The sequence below is a fragment of the Sinocyclocheilus anshuiensis genome, unplaced genomic scaffold, assembly GCF_001515605.1.
Source record: "Sinocyclocheilus anshuiensis isolate Anshui unplaced genomic scaffold, SAMN03320099.WGS_v1.1 scaffold30, whole genome shotgun sequence".
NCBI lineage: Eukaryota > Metazoa > Chordata > Actinopteri > Cypriniformes > Cyprinidae > Sinocyclocheilus > Sinocyclocheilus anshuiensis.
Window position 1 is genome coordinate 555,745 of NW_015542336.1, and position 19,958 is coordinate 575,702.

Genomic DNA, 19,958 nt, shown 5'->3' on the forward strand with positions numbered 1-19,958 from the left:
CCGGGCTGGACTCCGCTTCGTCCATGGTGAAAGCCGATCCGGCGATCCACAGCGCAAAGTTGTTGTATTTCCTCAGCAACCAGCACGGATCAGCTCTAGGCTCTAGGCATGACGAAGCGGATATCTTCCTCTTTTGGAAGACCAAACAAAGTAGTTTCGCTTTCACAACGAAGCACACAGCGTCTTCAGGACATGGCTGCGGCAGCAACAATACTACAGCAAGACTAAAAGTTACGACTTCTTTCTTTGCGTGAACATTTGGGCGGCGTTATTGTATTATTGCGTTACGGTATTGTCATAGCAAAGTCGGAATTGACCCTTTTTTTTTTTTTTTTTATAAATACTGATCTTTGGATCTTTCTATTGATCAAAGAATCCTGAAAAAAAAATGTATCACTGTTTCCACAAGAAAGGAAAAATTGAAATCACATCACATGACCCCTTTAAATGTAATAAAAACCAAGAGCTCAGATATTAATATCAACTGAGTAACATTTCTAACTGATCTTTAACTGTTCAATTACAAAGCAATTATTTAACGCGAAAATAGAGTGAAAAATAGTAGCATCTTATGCCGAGTTCACACGGCACGATTTTAGCCCGATTTTTCACTCGCCGACAGGTTTTGCGAAATCGCCGACAAATGAGCTGTCGGCGATTCTTCCTATTGTGAAGTCATGCAGTGTGAAACCCCCTGTCGCCGATCCATCGTGCAGTGTGAACACAGCAACAACAAGAATGCTACCCCAGATAGTCACGCAGTGTGAAAACAACGGCGATCCGATGAAGTTGAAAATCATGCAGTGTGAACTCGGCATTACGGTCACCATAATATGGTGAACACATCTAAATATTAATAGAAAATTATATTTTTTGCTTTAAACAGATGAATTCAAGAGCCATCCAGTCAATTAGTTACTGGCTGGACATTCATTTCATTAATTACAAAGAGGAATTTGTTTGGAAATAAGAAAAGTCCATTTCCCATTACAAAACTTTTTTTTTTATTTTAGGTTGACATTTCAGTAATTTGCAACCACACAAGTCTCAATCAGTTAACCTCAAACGATGGAGGTTATGCCACTGGCCTGCGAGTTTAACAAGACAAATATCTGGAAAGACTTTCAGAGTAAGCAATTACACAAAGCATTTGGAGACCCATTACAAAACCACTTTCATACATTTCATGACACTTCTCAGAAGACAAACACAGCCAGTCAAGAGTAGTATATAAAACATTTTAATCTCATTAAAACCCAAAACAAAAACATGATTTTAGGACAAAATCATAAAACAGACAACTCGGCTGGTTCTCAGAGAGAAGCGGTAAAAACAATTGTGGGTTTGAGGTAAAAAGGAGGCTTTAAAAACAGAGGTTCGGCACTCCAACGTGATCCAATATCTGCGATTCTGGAAACGTCAAGATCTTCATCTGGACTGTTCAACTGCACAGAGAAAGAGACAAATGTCACTTCAACTGTTACAAGAAACCAATGGGAATCAAAGGTTTGAAATTGAAGTACGATACATCAGCACAACCAATATATCGGGGATAACAGTTCAGTTCAGGGTCTAATTTAACTCTGCAATGCTTAAATCTGACCGACCCACTGATAGATAGAGCCAATGCTAATAACCTCAAAATATACAATTAACTAGCCTCACATTAGCATCCACCAACATCACTGTTATTAACTAATCACACTGATCAGGTTACATTAAAGTTGGAAGCAGATATTATCAGTTTATTTCTTCATGCTCAACGCTCGACTGGTATAATAAGACAAGAGGCAAGACTCACTGTAAGTGGAAATGTCGATCTCCTCTGGTAACTCGGCCACGTTGACCTCGAATCGGTCCTGCACGTCGTTCAGGATCTTTGCGTCAGTCTCGTCTGACACAAACGTGATGGCCAAACCCTTGGTGCCGAAGCGACCCGCACGAGCCACCTGAGAACAAGACGAGACCGTGTGAGATGTGCCGCTCCAGAGATCTGAAACGCTTGTGGCAACTGCATGGATACAGACCCTGTGGAGATACGTGTCGGAGTCCTCTGGCATGTCGTAGTTGAAGGCGATGTTGACCCTCTCGATATCCATTCCTCGCCCGAAAAGGTTTGTGGCCACTAGGATCCTCCTCTGAAAGTCTTTGAACTGCTGATACCGAGACAACCTGCGAGCAGAGGCGAGACGAGACTCAGCTTTGTGCATTAAATATTCAATGATCAAATGGTTCATCTTAAGATGTAGAAAATGTTCAAGAGCTCCACAAATTAGATTAAGGACAAACATTATTGCAACAAGCATGTTAACTACGCTGAAGAGATAATCACGAATGTATGAGTAATAACAGGAATTGTTGCTGGAAAAGAAAAAGCTTCATGGGAAAATGCCAATTTTATAATCTTAGCGAGTTAGCAATAGTTACATAGCGAAAAAGAATTAAACGGACATACAATTTCATGCTTTTTGTGTCTTTAAGGACTGTAACTAAATCTGGGTTTCCCTGAAATGATACAAATAAATAAAAAAATTCCATTGAACTTTAAGGGAGAGTGTATTTATTTGTTGGCTGAAACTAAATTTGAACTCTAACCATGGACATTTGATCATCTGGTGTTAAAACATTGTTTATACAAGTAAACGGATGTTTCCTACGGTAATGTCCTATAAATGTCATTTACCATTTATTATAGTATTTTTATACGTTTTAAAAAGTAGAACTTTTCAGTATACACAATGTTCATGTCATCTGCCTGTCAAAGAAATTTTAAAAGCATTTTGTACAATTTCTTGCACACACACAATTCCACTTGCATGTCATGAGTCCATTAACTTTAAAAGTTAAAACATTAGCTCAAAGGGGTTTAGCTAAGAACAAGTAATCCTTGATTTCTTTTAACAACTCCATGGAATCAAAGCATACGCCAACACTAATGCTAATGTTTGTTTTTGACAATATTAGTTAGTTAATTTCGTAGACTTCCATTGTTTTTATATCAGGCTAATTATATTCTATCTCCTAACCCTAAACAAACCCTCACAGAAACCGGTGCAAGACACTAGACTTATATAAACATGATTTGGCCAATTTAGGAGTCTTTTTAACTAGCAACAACACAATGTCCTCACTAGTCAACAGTCATGATATTTCATTGCATAACAGTACATTCACCCGAAACAAGTACACACCTCTCTTCCTGAGCCATTCCTCTGTGGATGGCGATGGCGGGGAAGTTCTGCTCCACCAGTAACTGTGAAAGCGCCACACAACGCTGAACAGACTTTACAAATATCACCACCTGCAGGACAACAGCAGAATTACCCTCAAGAACACGAAACGTGCATTTGAGCTCAAGCACTTCTGACAGAAACAATATTCTACAGGGGAAAATGTGGCAGAGAAAGACAAACAAGCGCACAGAAAAACCATAAATCGGATGGGGTCAGGTTTGATCAACAAAATATTTGCTTGCTGTATTCCTCATTTGCAAGTGGCCTTGGAAACTCAAATGAGCGGTAAGTGCTAAACTCACTTGGTTGAACTCCAGCACGTCGAGCAGGTCGAAGAGTTTGCGGTTTTTCTCGCTGTCCTTCAGTTTGCAGTAGTACTGCTGCAGACCATGAAGAGTCAGCTTCGTCTCATCGTCCACAAACACCTCCATCGGCTGAAAACAGACCGCAAACACATCAGACAGAACGCTTTACATGCTTTAGATTAAGACTTAAGAAATCAGCATCAGTACTAATACAGCTGGGTAATAAAGCTACAATTACAGCCTGACAATTTTACTTATAAATGCTCAAATGGCTTAATAGGTGTCTGATAATTTCCATAAAAATGGAATTTCTTTATTAAAAAAAAACAAACAAAAAAACTTGAGGATTTTCTCAATATTTTGATTTTTTTGCAGCCTCAGATTCCATATTTTCAAATAGTTGCATCTCCGCCAAATATTGTCCTATCATAACAAACCATGCATAAATGGAAAGCTTATTTATTCAGCTTTCAGATGATGTATACATCTCAATTTCAAAAAATTGACCCTTATGACTAGTTTTGTGGTCCATGGTCACAAACAGTAATATCAATGCGTCTTAACAGACGTTACTCACGTCCTGCATGAACTTGCGGCAGACGGGCCGAATCTCTTTGCTGAGGGTGGCGCTGAACATCATGCACTGCTTCTCATGAGGGGTCAGTCTGAAGATGTCCTGAACGTCACGTCTCATATCTGACAGAGAAACAAACACATCATATTAAGTGTCATAGGTTTGGCTCAACAGTTCAGAGCAGTTTTTGGTCAAACGCTCACCCAGCTGCTCCAGCATCTTGTCACACTCGTCCAGAACGAAGTGCTTGACGTTCTTCAGGTTGAGGGTTTTGTTTCGGACTAGGGCGAGGATTCGTCCCGGCGTGCCGACCACAATGTGAGGGCAGCTCTTCTTCAGGACATCCTCGTCCTTCTTTATGGACATGCCGCCGAAGAACACGGCCACCTTCACCGTGGGCATGTACTTGGAGAAGCGCTCGTACTCCTTACTGATCTGAAACGCCAGCTCACGCGTGTGACACATGACCAGCACCGACACCTGAATCACCGGAAAACAGTCAACTTAATCTTCAACAAACTTAAGTTTTGCATGTTACAGATCAGAAACAATTATGCCACTGCTTGATAACCCATCACCAACTAAAATGTGCCAAAGTTATAAATAATAAAAAAAAAAAAATAAAAAAAAAAGTCACCAAACTTTTGTCAACACTGTTACAATATTTTTAAGTTAATATTTGAATAATCTAATATTTACATGTAACCTAACCATTAACCAACAAAGAACCATGAACTTAATCCTAGTAATCTTAAGCATTTTAAAGTATTTAATCTCTAATAGCAAGTTTTTTTTGATTGTTTTAGATTTATCAATTTTAATTTTATGATTTAATATTTAAATAATTTAACACTATTCGCACATTCATTGTTCTAATGTGGATTAATGGGCACATATCTAAACAATTTAATCTTTAAAGCATTTATTTTCATAGTTTCGTTTAAAAAAATAATAATTCCACATTATGATTAAATATTTAAACATTTCACATATTCATGGTTCTGTTGGCTAATTGTCACATGACATGCACGTAAACAAAACGTAATCTTTTTAGCAGGCATTTTAGTTTAACATTTCAACAATTAAACAGTCGCATGGTTCACATCAGATGTCAAGTCAAGCAGATAATAATTGTACAAGTTTTATTTTAAGATTTTACATTATGAATTAATTACTAGCTTCTCTCATCAACTCTCAAACTCCAGTTTGGGAAACCCCGAGTTAAGTAATTCCAAAACACAGCTCTAATGGTTTCACCACAAACCAAAACTGATGTACTAACCTGTCCATCCACCGGCTCGATCTGCTGTAGGGTAGCGAGCACAAACACGGCTGTCTTTCCCATACCAGACTTGGCCTGACACAGGATATCCATGCCGAGGATGGCCTGCGGGATGCACTCGTGCTGCACTAAAAACACACGGGAAGTTTACTTCAGATGCTAATCAAGATAAATAGTTACATTAGGAGAACCAGCATCTCAGCGTTTCTTACCTTCAGACGGATGCTCAAATCCACAGTCCACGATGGCCCTCAGCAGCTCCGGCTTGAGCAGAAAGTCTCTGAAGCCCGAGCTGTGGATGGACACGTAAGAGCCCTTCACCTCCTTCTTGCCCACTGGAGCGGTGCTCTCCGGGGCTCCTTGAGGCTCCTCGTCCTCTTCATAATCCAGCAGCTCGTTGTCAACGTCATTCTCAGCCATTCTGGAAACAAAAGGAGCGAGAAAGAGCAATTAAATCACACCTTCAGACGACTCGCACATTCATGTTTCAATGGAGCGAGCCACGAGGGACCACCATTCAGAAAGTCTACGTTGATGTCTACGCAGGACAGAAACCATGTAAACAAACCTAGAAACCAGTCTGATCAACATTGACACTTTCGAGTGTCACAAATTTACAAGAACTTACCATTTTACACAAAGCACTTTGGTGGTACCAAGGAACAATGATATCATACTTCATACTGAAAATTACAATTAGATGGTCCTCAAAGTCTACAATAAACACAAATGTTTAAGACTCGAGGTAACCAAAAAAAACCCCATCCTGACCATTGAATATTGGGGTGGTGACGGAAAGAACATCTATGTTGGAAAAAACTATAGCCAGTGTTGGGAAGGTTACTTCGGAAATGTAATAGGTTACAGATTACAAGGTACCCTATTTAAAATGTAATCGTAGTGTAATCTTTTCAATTACTTTAACGTAATTGATTACTTCTCTAAACTTCTAATTTCTGTTAATCATTTTGAAACATTTAAAGCAGGCAGGGTTAACCGTACAGTAGCACTCAACACAGATTACTGTCAGACTTTCAGAATCCTTCATCACTTGAATTAAGATTATAATAACTTAGTTTTAAAATACAGCCATCATAAAATCAGACTTTAGCACCTCTTTCTCCTTTGAGATCGTTCTGAGGTTAAACACTGGGTTTAAAATCGTAACAACAGTTAAATAGCTATGGTACTGTTTTTGAAATCAAATCTTTGCATAGCTATGACCGGAAACACGGGCATCTAACAATTCCTTGGGAAAAAAACTGTTAATCTTAAAAAGAAAACATACATAAACCCTAGTAAATAAAAGTTATCTAATAAGCATGTTTACTAAACTCCTGAATATTTAGAGTAGTCAATGCAATTTGGTAAAGAAATCAATTAATTGTGAGTGACAATATTCAGATGTAACCCCCTTTGTAATCGTTAACATTTCCATAAGTACCTAATTTAATTACATATTTTTAACAGATTACACTTATATTTATTTTGTAATTAGATCACGTACTTCCAGTAACTAGTTAATTTAGCCTACTCCCCAACACTGACTACAACAAATAACTACGTACAAATACAAAAAAACCAAAGCAGTCCACAAGAAACACAGTAATACCGTGGTACCTTTTGTTACTAGGCAGTGAAACTGGACAGGGTTTAAATGGGCCTCCATCACCAACATCCCAATGAGGCTACCATAACATTTTCTGCGCAAACACACGAAATTTTGCGTTACCAATAAACGTAATCCGAGATTGGTCAGCAAAAGAGAAATTCGTCTAGTTGTAGACCAATGCAACAATAGACCGGCGTTTAGCGACCGATAAACAGGACGCAAAATACTCAAATAAACAAAAACACACACACGAATAAAACTCCACGCGGGCTTGTGTTTCCACGAGGCTTACCATCACCAACAGCACGAAACAGTGTAAAAATCTATTTATCAGAAAATAAACGCGCGCTTCGGTTAGCATACACAGCTAACGCGCCCAACGACACAACGCTCCGACCACACACCATACTTCCCCGTTGAATAAAACCCACGACGGTATATAACATTACATGAAAATTTACGTTACTAAGAAAAAGGTCCACACCTAAACATAAACTACATTATAGTTACCTTTAGGTGATGGTGCGTAAGCAAACTGAATACACGAACGCAGATGCTGACTCAGGCCTCAGTTTATACTACCGCCCGGAAATCCAGCCTCCTGAATAACGCGCTCTCTCATTGGCAGAACGTTCGCGCTCGTTGTCTTAACGCACACTCCCATTGGCTTGCGAACGTATCAATTTAAATGTAACCGTATCGTGATTGGATGCTGGTGGGGGCGTTGAAGTGCCGCTCGCGTCGATTCCAGGTTTTTCGGAGTCAATGGAATCGGCTTCTCGACTGTCCAAATTATTGGTGGTGAGTGATATTACATTTAAATGAGCTATCAATGATCAACGTTGTTAGCTGTTGCCGACACCTCATTTTACAGAGGGGAAAACTCAAAAAAGGCCGTGGTGGATTATAGGGTGGGGGGGCTATGACGTCACTTTGTAGGCGGATCGGCTGTTAGCATAGCACTGGTTTCCTCGACAGAAAGCCTATAGGATTTTTCCATAGGCTTTTGGATTATCGCAAAAAAAAAAAAAAAAAAGCTCTGTGTTCAACCATAGTTCATGAAACTTACACGTTTTCCATCAAGATAATCTTCACAAAATAATAGAACTTTCATGAATTTTGAACTCAAAAGCTAAACTTGGGCTATAAACGAACTACAGCACCAGGGTCGCTCGCCTTCAGCGTCACCGCCTCCATGCTTCCCACAACTTTTTCAAACTTATTTCTAACGTGTTCAGTGAAAAGGATTTACTCTGTATATGCATTTTACTCCACGCTACATGAACCTTTTCATATAAACTGAATAAATACAAAACTAGAGCCAAACAAAAACTGAAATGAGACATTAATAGTAAATAGTATAGTGAATAAATGAAATAATCATAACTAAAGGACATATGAAATGACATTTCGAAATAAGATGCATTAAAAGTCAATAAATCCTTGATTAATATGAACATTTTAATTAAAAACGTGTCTCCACGTACTATTCAATAAAATTCTAGTGCATTTAATCTATTAAATAACAGCAGAGTGATCGAGTTTTTGGATATGGTAAGATTAAACTTATTTTAGTGAGCTTTGTTAGGGTGGGTACACAAAATGTTATTTTATCCTTGCTTCTAGAAAATCCTCATATGCTTTCTAACAGCTTCATGTGGCCGTAAACATTTGATTTTAACGTGACTTTATGCATCGTTAAAGTTTCACTAAGCCGGTAAATGTGGTGTTTACATGGAATAATCATATTTATCTTATGGTACGAACGCAGAGTCTCTGCATCTGCGGGAAAGCGATAAAAACAAGCATCTTCCATCCGAAGACTTGTGTTGAATTAAGGGGCAAAACAAAAAAAAACATGCGGGAAACTATTAAAAAACCTGTAAATTGATAAACTGTTCGGCGTGATGACGTTATATGTCTCCGACAGCGCCTGTAGTCCCATTTAGCAACTTGTTAGCAACCATCTTTTTTAAAAAACGTAACAGTTTAAAAAAATCACGAGTGGGGTATAACTGGTGTGTTTTATGTCCTAGAATAAAACGTGAAAGTATCTTGAGCTTGTGTGAACCACGGACCTTATTTTATGGATTTAACCAAAATCCCATTCAAAAAACCCATTGACTCTGGGACGATGGAACCGGAAGTGCTAAAATGCTAACTCGCTTCCGGGTTTTTGCCTACAAAGTGACATCATAGTTCCACCACTCTATAATGTCAGATTTAAATAAGGTATTCTTTCATGATTTTGTCACATTATAATGGTCAGGGGATCGTGATATATTGGCTTAAACAGCATTGATATTAAAAATAAATACAATACATACAAAAATACATACGAATGTAAACGTTTTTTTTTTTTTATTCTTGTTTCTGAGTTTCTGCACCGAGTCTATGGCCCTGTCCCAAATGGAACACTTCATGTGCACTTGCGGTCTTACGGACTTACAATGGCCGCCGCGTGCGCCTGTCCGTTAAGTCCACGAGACCATACGGTGTCCCATTCGTCATTTTAGCATTCAGAAGGGTGCTCGCGAGCGCCCCATTTGCGGCCGTTATGGGCCCTCGATCCGCACTTCTGCTGAGCCCGCACTGGGGCAAGGGTTAACCCTAACCCTAACCCTAACCCTAACCCGACAGTCAAAGCGGCATTACGTCACGAAAGTGTGGACTGAGAGAAGTGCCTTGTCCAAATACCCACACTTGCGGTCTTTGCACTTGATCACTTGACTACTTCTATGACCTATCCTTCAAGTGAGGATGAAGACTACAAGTGTGTGTACAACTTTTCATTGCCTGATGGGACACACTTGTAGTGTTGTAAAAACACAAGTGTTTACAGAGTTTTAATTTTTATTTTTAATACTTTGCATTTTAAAGGGGTCATATGATGCGATTTCAATTTTTCCTTTCTCTTTGGAGTGTTACAAGCTCTTGGTGTATAAAGAAGAACTGTAAAGTTGCAAAGGCTAAAGTCTCAAATCCAAAGAGATATTCTTTATAAAAGTTAAGAGTTAACCACACCTATTGGTATCTACTTTGAAGGCATCTTGAGTAAAACTGCTTCATATTTAACTAAGCATATGCAAAACGCTTGAACCGGAAGCGACGAGACCCGGTTAACAGAATACGGAAATCTGTTGCGCATAACCCCTATTCTTTATAAAAGTTAAGCGTCAGCCACGCCTACCTAAAACAGCTCGTTCTAACACGCCCCAACATATCTACGTCACGATGTGGGAAGATTTGACGATGCAATGCAACGCAACGTGTAAAAAGACAGTATAAGTCATTATAATCCGTAATTATGTCCCCACTGGATGCAACAATTGCCTCGTTTATAATGAGTTTTAATGTTTTTGTCTCGTCGCTCCGGCCGGGACAAGGCATCACAATATGGTAGGGGCGTAACATTTCCGTCACACGCTTTTCAGAAGATGAGCTTTGTAAAAATCGATGCGTTTCAGAAAGGCGGGGCATAGAGGAGAAACAATCATGTACAGTATGTGGAAAATAATGTGTTTTTTGAACCTTAAACCGCATAAACACATTTCATTACACCAAATACACAAAATAATGTTCTTTTTAGCAACGTCATATGACCCCTTTAAGATCTGGGACAGTCTTGCGCACTTACTTCCTGTCACGCGCACGCGCTCTCAAGTGGCCAAGACCGCAGGTGTGGGTATTTGGACAAGGCAGAAGACCGCGAGGGTTTAGGGTGCAATTTGGGACAGTGCTGCACACGCTGAATTAAAGTGACAGCGCATTGCTCACGGTAAAAATGAACATGGATTGATACGAAGTGTATTAATTACACCATAATAAATGCAAATAAGTAGGCCTAAAGACTGTTTTTTGTTTTGTTTTGTTTGTTTTTTTACAGTGAACATGGCTTTTTAGCAATGGGGTAAAGCAAGGAAAAAGTACCCTTTTAAATATATAGGCCACTCTACGGCAACATAGAAGGCACTCGTGGAGTTAGAAAAACTTCTTTATGACCAGCAGGATTGTCGATGTAATGCAAAAGAAAAGTCACGAGACGGCTGTTTCTGTCAATGGTAAGTTTTAATTTAAATGTTTGTGAGAGCCAACTACCTGTAAGAAATGTAGACTGCAGGCTGTGTTTATGTTTTGCCACTTGCTTGAGTATCTTAATAATAGGCCTATATAAATAGCCTATATACAGAAGTCATTTTATATTGCGCTTAAATCTATGAAATCTATGAAAGATTGTATTAGCTGCTGTGTAAAAAGATAATCACTGCTTTAAAAAAAATCAGTTTTAGTAACGTTCGGATTTGAAATCAAAATAATGGTGGTAAATAGCGCGGATCATAGCGCACTACTGTATCTGATTAGCATATATTCATGCATCTAAATGCATTAATTGATTTGTTTTGGTAAGCAAATATTGTTAATTAAGGTTATATTTCTACCTATTGCTTGCCTAGTCATTACATTAAGAAAAATACTGTAGTCTGATTAAGTGACGTTAAGTGTGAAGTGACATGTGGCCAAGTATGGTGACCCATACTCTGAATTTTTGCTCTGCATTTAACCCATCCAAATGCACACACACAGTAGTGAACATACACACACCGTGAACTCAGCATAAGCCTTTAGATCACAAGGTTTTTAAGATCAAGCTTTTGATGTACATGTAAACTGTACATGAAACCATATCAGATGTTGTTAGTTTTTTTAAAGTTTTTTTTTAGTCTAAGGATACACCTAGAGTGTCTTACACAAAGTGTGTATGAAACTAACCCACATTTCAAATTTATGGTTAAACCGTTAACTGTCCGTCCCACTTTTTAAGCATAGACCTAATAATGATATTTCTGTAAATCTTGAATGTTTTGTAGCACAGACTTGATTCTGGCACATTATTGTGGAAGTAGAAAAAAAGTTATTGAAGTGAAATAGATAAAGATATATAAGTTCATGAAAATGTAAGATGTACTGCACTACATGTACCTTTTTAAAATAAAATATCCTGGACAAAACAAAATGTGGTGATCCACATAAGGACTGTAAAGGACATGCAGAAAGCAACCAGACACGCATAGTTTGCATTGCATCATAAATGAAGATTCTGTCAGTATTTCTTTTGATTTTTAAACATTTTTAGACACAAAATTAGAATGGATGTTTGTTTTTTTTTCTTTTGGCATACAAAGTAACCAAGGTTTATAAACGGAAAAAAATCAGTCACCAAATATGAAAACTAGAGTCTTACAGCTTTTCAAAATGAAGATTATAAAGGTTTACAATGGGGTTAATTGGGCTAGTGACAGTTAACCGGTTAAGTATAGAAACATATTTTTAATTTTTCAGTCTATCCATATGAGTCACATTTAAAGTCCTCTTGGCAAAAGACTGGCTTTTCCGGACTCATTTTAGTAATATTAGTTAAATATTGTTTATGAGTTCATTTTGAAGCTGATGTTTTAGATCCGAGATTCCAGTGCGGACTCGAAGCTCCACTGTGCAGCTGAATACAGCTTTTCAAAATGAAGATTATAAAGGTTTACAATGGGTTAATTGGGCTAGTGACAGTTAGCTGGTTAAGTATAGAAACATATTTTTAATTTTTCAGTCTATCCATATGAGTCACATTTAAAGTCCTCTTGGCAAAAGACTGGCTTTTCCGGACTCATTTTAGTAATATTAGTTAAATATTGTTTATGAGTTCATTTTGAAGCTGATGTTTTAGATCCGAGATTCCAGTGCGGACTCGAAGCTCCACTGTGCAGCTGAAAAGGTAGGAAAGCAGTCAGAATTAGGTCATGATGGAGGCTCAGAAGACGGACAAGAGCTGGGATGCTGTAGGACATCCCTGACCTGCCGAGATAGGGTGTGCAACAGCCAGTTTCCAACCAGCAAACCGCCTCCATGAAGCCCAAAACAACACCCCAGCTCGACCGGCAGCTCCTCTAGACTGTTTCCTCGTACATCAAGACGCGAAAGCTGAGTCAGGCCACCAAAACCAGCAGGCAAAGACCCTAGAGAGTTATTCGCGACATTCAAGTTGCGAAGTTCTGTGCAACTTTCAAACAGTTCCTTGGGGAGACGTTCAAGCCTGTTGGCGCTCAGGTCTAGTTCACTTAGAAGCGCCAAGGCTCCGATTTCAGCTGGCAACTCTTCCAAAAGGTTTCCAGCCAAAAGCAGGTGTCGCAGTTTATGAAGCATAAAGAGTGCCGAAGGTAGGTTTTGCAACTGGTTGTGCGCCAAATCCAAGAGCTCCAGTGAGCGCAGCACTCCTACACTGGCTGGAAGAGCCAGAACGCGGTTATGTGCGAGTCGTGGGCAGGACAGACAACTGCAGATGCTGCAATCCCAACAGCTCTTCTAGAGTATGTAGACTGTTGTGTTGCAGGTCCAAATTGCATAGACCTGTAAGCGCCAGCAGTGCTGATGGCAACATCTCCAACTGACATCCATGCAGTTGCACTTCTGCCAGTCCGGTCAAACGCCTCAGTCCCGTAAGTACCAATAACCTGGTACCCTCATTATATATCTGCAGTTTTAGCAGACTCCACGCTAATTCGCTCAGCTCCGCTGGGACTTTCTGGAGCATGCCACGCAGCACCAAGATGCGGAGGTGACGCAGTTGTCGAAGGCTGCCAAGGGCTGGTATGCAAATTAAATAATCAAGTTTTATTTTGCAATAATTTAAAATATTTTTTTTCTATAGATATAATCAACCATTTTAAATAAATAGTTGTATATTTCTCAATCGTTCTGAATTTGATCATGCCATTCATTATGCTTCATGGGATTGTAGTTCTTTTTCTCATTAAAGCCAGAACATAAAGCACATAAAGTCTTGTACCTTTGTCTTTTTGTCCAATTCTCAAATCCATTTTTGATTTAAATAAAAGTTTGTAATGTTGTGATTCACCTTCAGGCTGTCTGGTTTGGTTCATGGCTTAAAATGCTTTTAAAATACTTTTAAAATACCTATGGAAAAATCGCATGGAAAACATACCAATGCAACTGAAAAGGTGGCCTGGTGCTAACTATTTGCATTTAGTTCTTGGTTCTTGGAACACAAACAGACACGTTAGTCCAATCACCAGAATCTCTCGACACTCACACATGGAGAAAGACTACAGACTACATGGACACAGTCCTCTCGTGTCTTGGGGCACCCATTCTTGTGGAAGATCCAAAACAGGGCATAGATGCCCAGCAGACCAAACAGAAAGAGCAGCAAGATGTGTATACCTACAAGAAGAGATGCAATATTTGTAATATATATATATATATATTTAAAAAAAAACCCATCCACGCCCCATCCCGCCCTCGTTGCTCAACCTCCCGGTGAGGTGCAGCTCTTGCAGGCCACGGAGGGAATAAACCCAGATGCAGTGCAGTGGTAAAGGTGCATCTCTCTGATGAGAAGAGAATCCAGATTAAAACATTTCTCCTCCTAAAATCTTATACCCTTGTTACCTGTTAAAAACAATCTGTGCTAGACAGCAAAATTATGTGCAACTGAATTATGTAGAAAATTAAGTGCAATTGAAATAATTAATGGGACATTGCAATTTCTGAATAAGAATTTGCTTGAATGAGCACTGGCTTGCATGTTAGTTCACCCAAAAATGAAAATTACCCAATGATTTACACACCCTCAAGCCATCCTTGGTGTATACGACTTGAGGAGCATTTTCTTGTGATGGATTGCTGCAGTTTATTGTACTCCTATTGGACTATTGAATATCACCCATTCACTGCCATTATAAAGCTTGGAACAGCCAGGACATTTTTAAATATAATTCCGATTGTATTCGTCTGAAAGAAAAATACATATACACCTAGGATGGCTTAAGGGTGAGTAATTTTCATTTTGGGTGAACTAACCCTTTAAGTTTAGGAGCAAACAGGAAGTGGTGACTGTGCATGTACTGTCACCTGGTGGCTGTGCGCAGAACCTACATGAGTCATTGTTTTTCTCGCAGTGGGAGAAAGGGGGCCACAGACAAAAAAAACTTATGAATGAGCATGAGTAATCTTATGAAAGTAAATGAATGAGATCGCCTTATGAGAAGTGAAAAGAGAGAGCCATAGCGATCCCTTGCGTAAGCACAGCCCTACGTGCACATCCGCACATACAGTAGTATATGCCTGAACATTCTGTTGTTTGGTTGTGATCAGACACACAATGGTGTCTGATTATATAGTAGTGAAGGTAAGAGCACGTTTTTTATTTTGAATAAGCTTAAGAAACTTTTTTCATTTGTTTCACAAACAAATCATTTGAAAAAGATGCAATATATGCGAAGTGGCGCTGCCTGCGACCTGCCGCTGCCAGAGAGAGCGCCAGTATGACAGAATACAGTGCTGATGGCAACATCTCCAACTGACATCCATGCAGTTGCACTTCTGCCAGTCCGGTCAAACGCCTCAGTCCCGTAAGTACCAATAACCTGGTACCCTCATTATATATCTCCAGTTTTAGCAGACTCCACGCTAATTCGCTCAGCTCCCCTGGGACTTTCTGGAGCATGCCACGCAGCACCAAGATGCGGAGGTGACGCAGTTGTCGAAGGCTGCCAAGGGCCCATCCACGCCCCATCCCGCCCTCGTTGCTCAACCTCCCGGTGAGGTGCAGCTCTTGCAGGCCACGGAGGGAATAAACCCAGATGCAGTGCAGTGGTAAAGGTGCATCTCCCTGATGAGAAGAGAATCCAGATTAAAACATTTCTCCTTCTAAAATCTTATACCCTCGTTACCTGTTAAAAACAATCTGTGCTAGACAGCAAAATTATGTGCAACTGAATTATGTAGAAAATTAAGTGCAATTGAAATAAAAATACTTACCTGAGTGTGCTCATGTTAGATATTTGTGCTGTCAGTTTGGCGTCTTCAGTAAGTTCCAACTTCAACACCTCTAACTGGCTGAAGGTGAACAGGGCCGGTGGCAGGCGAGGAAGAGCCACGAGCTGCAGCAGAGAGCGTCCCTGCTGGTCAGACGTTATCATTGACCGCAAGCGGTTAGCTCCCCAGCGATGCTCCAGACTTTCTTCCAGCAGTCGAGTTTCGCTGACCGGTGAGAGGAAGACAGACAGGCGCTGGGCCAGTAGAGGGTCGTACTGGTCGGCCATGTGCAAGAGGAAGGCGAGGTCGTTATGAAGGTCAGGTACGTCTAGCATGGATCCTTTCTCACGTAGACTCTGGAAAGAGTACTGCCTCAAAGACCTGAGAATTAGGCAGATTTATTCAGATTTTCAGAATAGTTTTCTTTAAATTTAGAGAGTGCAACACTTGGGTTTCCAAGTAAAAAATGTATTCATTTATTTTCTCCATAGGGCACATAGTTCCGATGTTGTTAAAGGTGCAATAGGTGATTGTCTTCAGAAAATGTTTTTGTTATGCTGGTTGAAAGTCTCTTCACCAGCCAGGACATTTTTAAATATAACTCCAATTGTATTCGTCTTTAAGAAGAAAGTCATATACACCTAGGATGGCTTGAGGGTTAAATTATGGGGTAATTTTCATTTTTGGGTGAACTATCCCTGTAAGGCCAAAGTATACTTCAGTTTTACACATACCTGAGGGTCCGTGCACAGTGCGCATGATGCAAATTTCGTCACCAAAATAGTACGTGCACCATTCGATCTTTGCACAAGCAGGTCTCACATGCGCATTAACATGGTCTTGCTCTAATCAGTTGTTCCACAAGGTGTCAGTATATTTTGGGCTTCACCTTATATATAACATCTGAACTCTCGCAGTGAGCACGAAACCTGCGCACTCTCTCGAACAGCGCTCTGGCCTGCTCTCTGTCGCTGCGGTCCAACGTGGCTCCCTGTCTGGAAGTGTCCAGAACCACTTGCACCGGAAGAACCGGCTCCGTGAGTGACAGAGTGGAGAGCGTTGAGCAATGGGACAACGTTGAGGGACATGGAGACGGTTGTGTTACAGTGGATGCACTATCAGTCCCCGCCAGCAGAGGGCTGTCCGTCCCCGAGTCCAGACGTGACTTGTGCGTTTTGTACGAAGATGTTACCTGAACTTGCACTGCTTGTTCTATCTCTGAGAAGCGAGTGTCCAGTTTGGCCGTATGAGAAAGCGTCTTTGTCGTCCAGGGCGATTCGCAACATTTGGCAAGAAGCGTCAGGAAGTGCTCGATGCAAGCAGACGTGAGCGGGAAGTGGAACCAGAAGCAGTCGCTGGCCAGGAGAACCAAAGTATGGAGCAGAGTCACATACGGTAAAAAGTTTGAGTACCAGGGTAATGCCTCGTGATAGCAAACCTGGCTAATGTAGATGTACTGCTGGGAGTCAAGGTTGGTACGTCGTCCCTTCACATGGATCTTGGGTGACTCTGGTGTACTACTAAAAATATATTCAGACACAGGCTCTATGGGAGAGCTGTAGTTAGTGGAAGAGGAGTGTACAGGGACGCACACGACTCCATCCCGTGACAGCTGGAGCGTTCCCACGAGGATGGACACCATCAGCATGAGCACCAGCAGGTAGTCCATGAAGACCTCCCACCATGGCTTCAGCAGCTTATAGTTGGCCTGACGCTCACCGCCGGACCACAGCTCAGACAGTGTGAACATCTACAGAGAGAGGAAGACATTTTTTAAAAACACCATTCAAATCAATGTAACATTTTATTAGATTTAAGAATCTAACAATTCACTGCAAAAAAAAAAATGTGCTCACATTTTTCAGAAAAAAAGACTTAGTATCTTATTATTAAGTCATTTTCACATACCTGAGGGTCCGTGCACAGTGCGCATGATGCAAATTTCGTCACCAAAATAGTACGTGCACCATTCGATCTTTGCACAAGCAGGTCTCACATGCGCATTAACATGGTCTTGCTCTAATCAGTTGTTCCACAAGGTGTCAGTATATTTTGGGCTTCACCTTATATATAACATCTGAACTCTCGCAGTGAGCACGAAACCTGCGCACTCTCTCGAACAGCGCTCTGGCCTGCTCTCTGTCGCTGCGGTCCAACGTGGCTCCCTGTCTGGAAGTGTCCAGAACCACTTGCACCGGAAGAACCGGCTCCGTGAGTGACAGAGTGGAGAGCGTTGAGCAATGGGACAACGTTGAGGGACATGGAGACGGTTGTGTTACAGTGGATGCACTATCAGTCCCCGCCAGCAGAGGGCTGTCCGTCCCCGAGTCCAGACGTGACTTGTGCGTTTTGTACGAAGATGTTACCTGAACTTGCACTGCTTGTTCTATCTCTGAGAAGCGAGTGTCCAGTTTGGCCGTATGAGAAAGCGTCTTTGTCGTCCAGGGCGATTCGCAACATTTGGCAAGAAGCGTCAGGAAGTGCTCGATGCAAGCAGACGTGAGCGGGAAGTGGAACCAGAAGCAGTCGCTGGCCAGGAGAACCAAAGTATGGAGCAGAGTCACATACGGTAAAAAGTTTGAGTACCAGGGTAATGCCTCGTGATAGCAAACCTGGCTAATGTAGATGTACTGCTGGGAGTCAAGGTTGGTACGTCGTCCCTTCACATGGATCTTGGGTGACTGGTGTACTACTAAAAATATATTCAGACACAGGCTCTATGGGAGAGCTGTAGTTAGTGGAAGAGGAGTGTACAGGGACGCACACGACTCCATCCCGTGACAGCTGGAGCGTTCCCACGAGGATGGACACCATCAGCATGAGCACCAGCAGGTAGTCCATGAAGACCTCCCACCATGGCTTCAGCAGCTTATAGTTGGCCTGACGCTCACCGCCGGACCACAGCTCAGACAGTGTGAACATCTACAGAGAGAGGAAGACATTTTTTAAAAACACCATTCAAATCAATGTAACATTTTATTAGATTTAAGAATCTAACAATTCACTGCAAAAAAAAAAATGTGCTCACATTTTTCAGAAAAAAAGACTTGGTATCTTATTATTAAGTCATTTTTAAACTTAGGTAAATGTATCGTAATTTAAATGTTTGTTTTAAACGTGATTTAAATGCAAACTCACTGTCACAATGCTCAGGTGTTGCAATTAAGTTATTAAGAGGTTCAGAGTGTTTGTTAGTGTGTTGCTATGTGGTTGCTAGGGTGTTGTTGGTGGTTGTTAGTGCATTGCTATGTGGCTGCTATGAGTGGATGTCAGTGTGTTACTATGCAGTTTCTTGGGTGTTTTAAGTGGTTGTGAGTACGTTGCTATGAAATTGCTAGGGTTTTCTGAATGGTTGTTAGTGTGTTGCTATGCGGTTGCTTGGGTGTTCCACTTAAGTGGTTGTTAGTACATTGCTGTGCAGTTGCTAAGTTGATCTGAATGGTTGTTAGCGTGTTGCTATGTGCCTACTAGGATGTTCTAGGTGGTTGCTAGGTGTTTGTTTACTGACTTACAAAGTGTCTCTAACATTTTGGCCTCTAGGAATGAGACCCTCCTTTAAATGTGCATCTGTGGGATTTTTTTCACCCATGATTCGACATATTTAGCTGAGGTGATGTGACAGTCAGCTGAGCTCAGAAGTCAGGTATGACCAGAAAGGCAAATACTGCAGACAGTCTACATGCAAAAATAAAAATGAAATGTGCTTACTGTGATGTACTGTAACTGTCAATGTTTTCAACTCTAAAGCCAAGCTTTCATGCATTAAAACCCAGGTTTTCTTGCACTCGAGTCCGGCGCAGGCCGGTTTGTTCAACAATACGTGTCCAACTTCACTAACTTCGACACAGAGGGGCCCCAGAAGCTGCTTTGATGTTTCCATGACAACCTGCATACAATAGCCGCATTCACATCATAAAACGCCAGCTAGCCACTGGATTTGTAATACACAGAATTAAACAGTATGAAACTTGTATGTAAATGTCAGGTTTTATATATTCACTCAGTTTGTCAGATCTTTGAGAAAGATCACTGTCATTGTCAGTGCAATGCAGCACATGTGAACAGCAGGTGGCGCTAATTAGTCAATTTAAATGATGAAGTGTGTTTGGACTTTATATTTTAG

The 19,958-nt window shown here is 40.7% G+C and overlaps 1 protein-coding gene and 1 pseudogene across 1 annotated transcript; both read right to left on the reverse strand.

Annotated features, from left to right (window-relative positions):
- Positions 1-980: 980 nt before the first annotated feature.
- On the reverse strand, positions 981-7,619 carry LOC107691101 (ATP-dependent RNA helicase DDX39A). Its single transcript, XM_016489578.1, has 10 exons — positions 7,517-7,619; positions 5,607-5,815; positions 5,395-5,522; positions 4,316-4,592; positions 4,116-4,234; positions 3,536-3,667; positions 3,192-3,301; positions 2,028-2,172; positions 1,802-1,949; positions 981-1,445 (listed from the first exon to the last, which is right to left on the reverse strand). Exons 2-10 carry the CDS (start codon positions 5,812-5,814, stop codon positions 1,429-1,431), a joined length of 1,284 nt encoding a protein of 427 aa, XP_016345064.1. The 5' UTR covers position 5,815; positions 7,517-7,619; the 3' UTR covers positions 981-1,428.
- A 5,102-nt stretch (positions 7,620-12,721) lies between these two features.
- LOC107691113 (volume-regulated anion channel subunit LRRC8D-like) lies at positions 12,722-18,757 on the reverse strand (annotated as a pseudogene).
- Between the last annotated feature and the right edge of the window lie 1,201 nt (positions 18,758-19,958).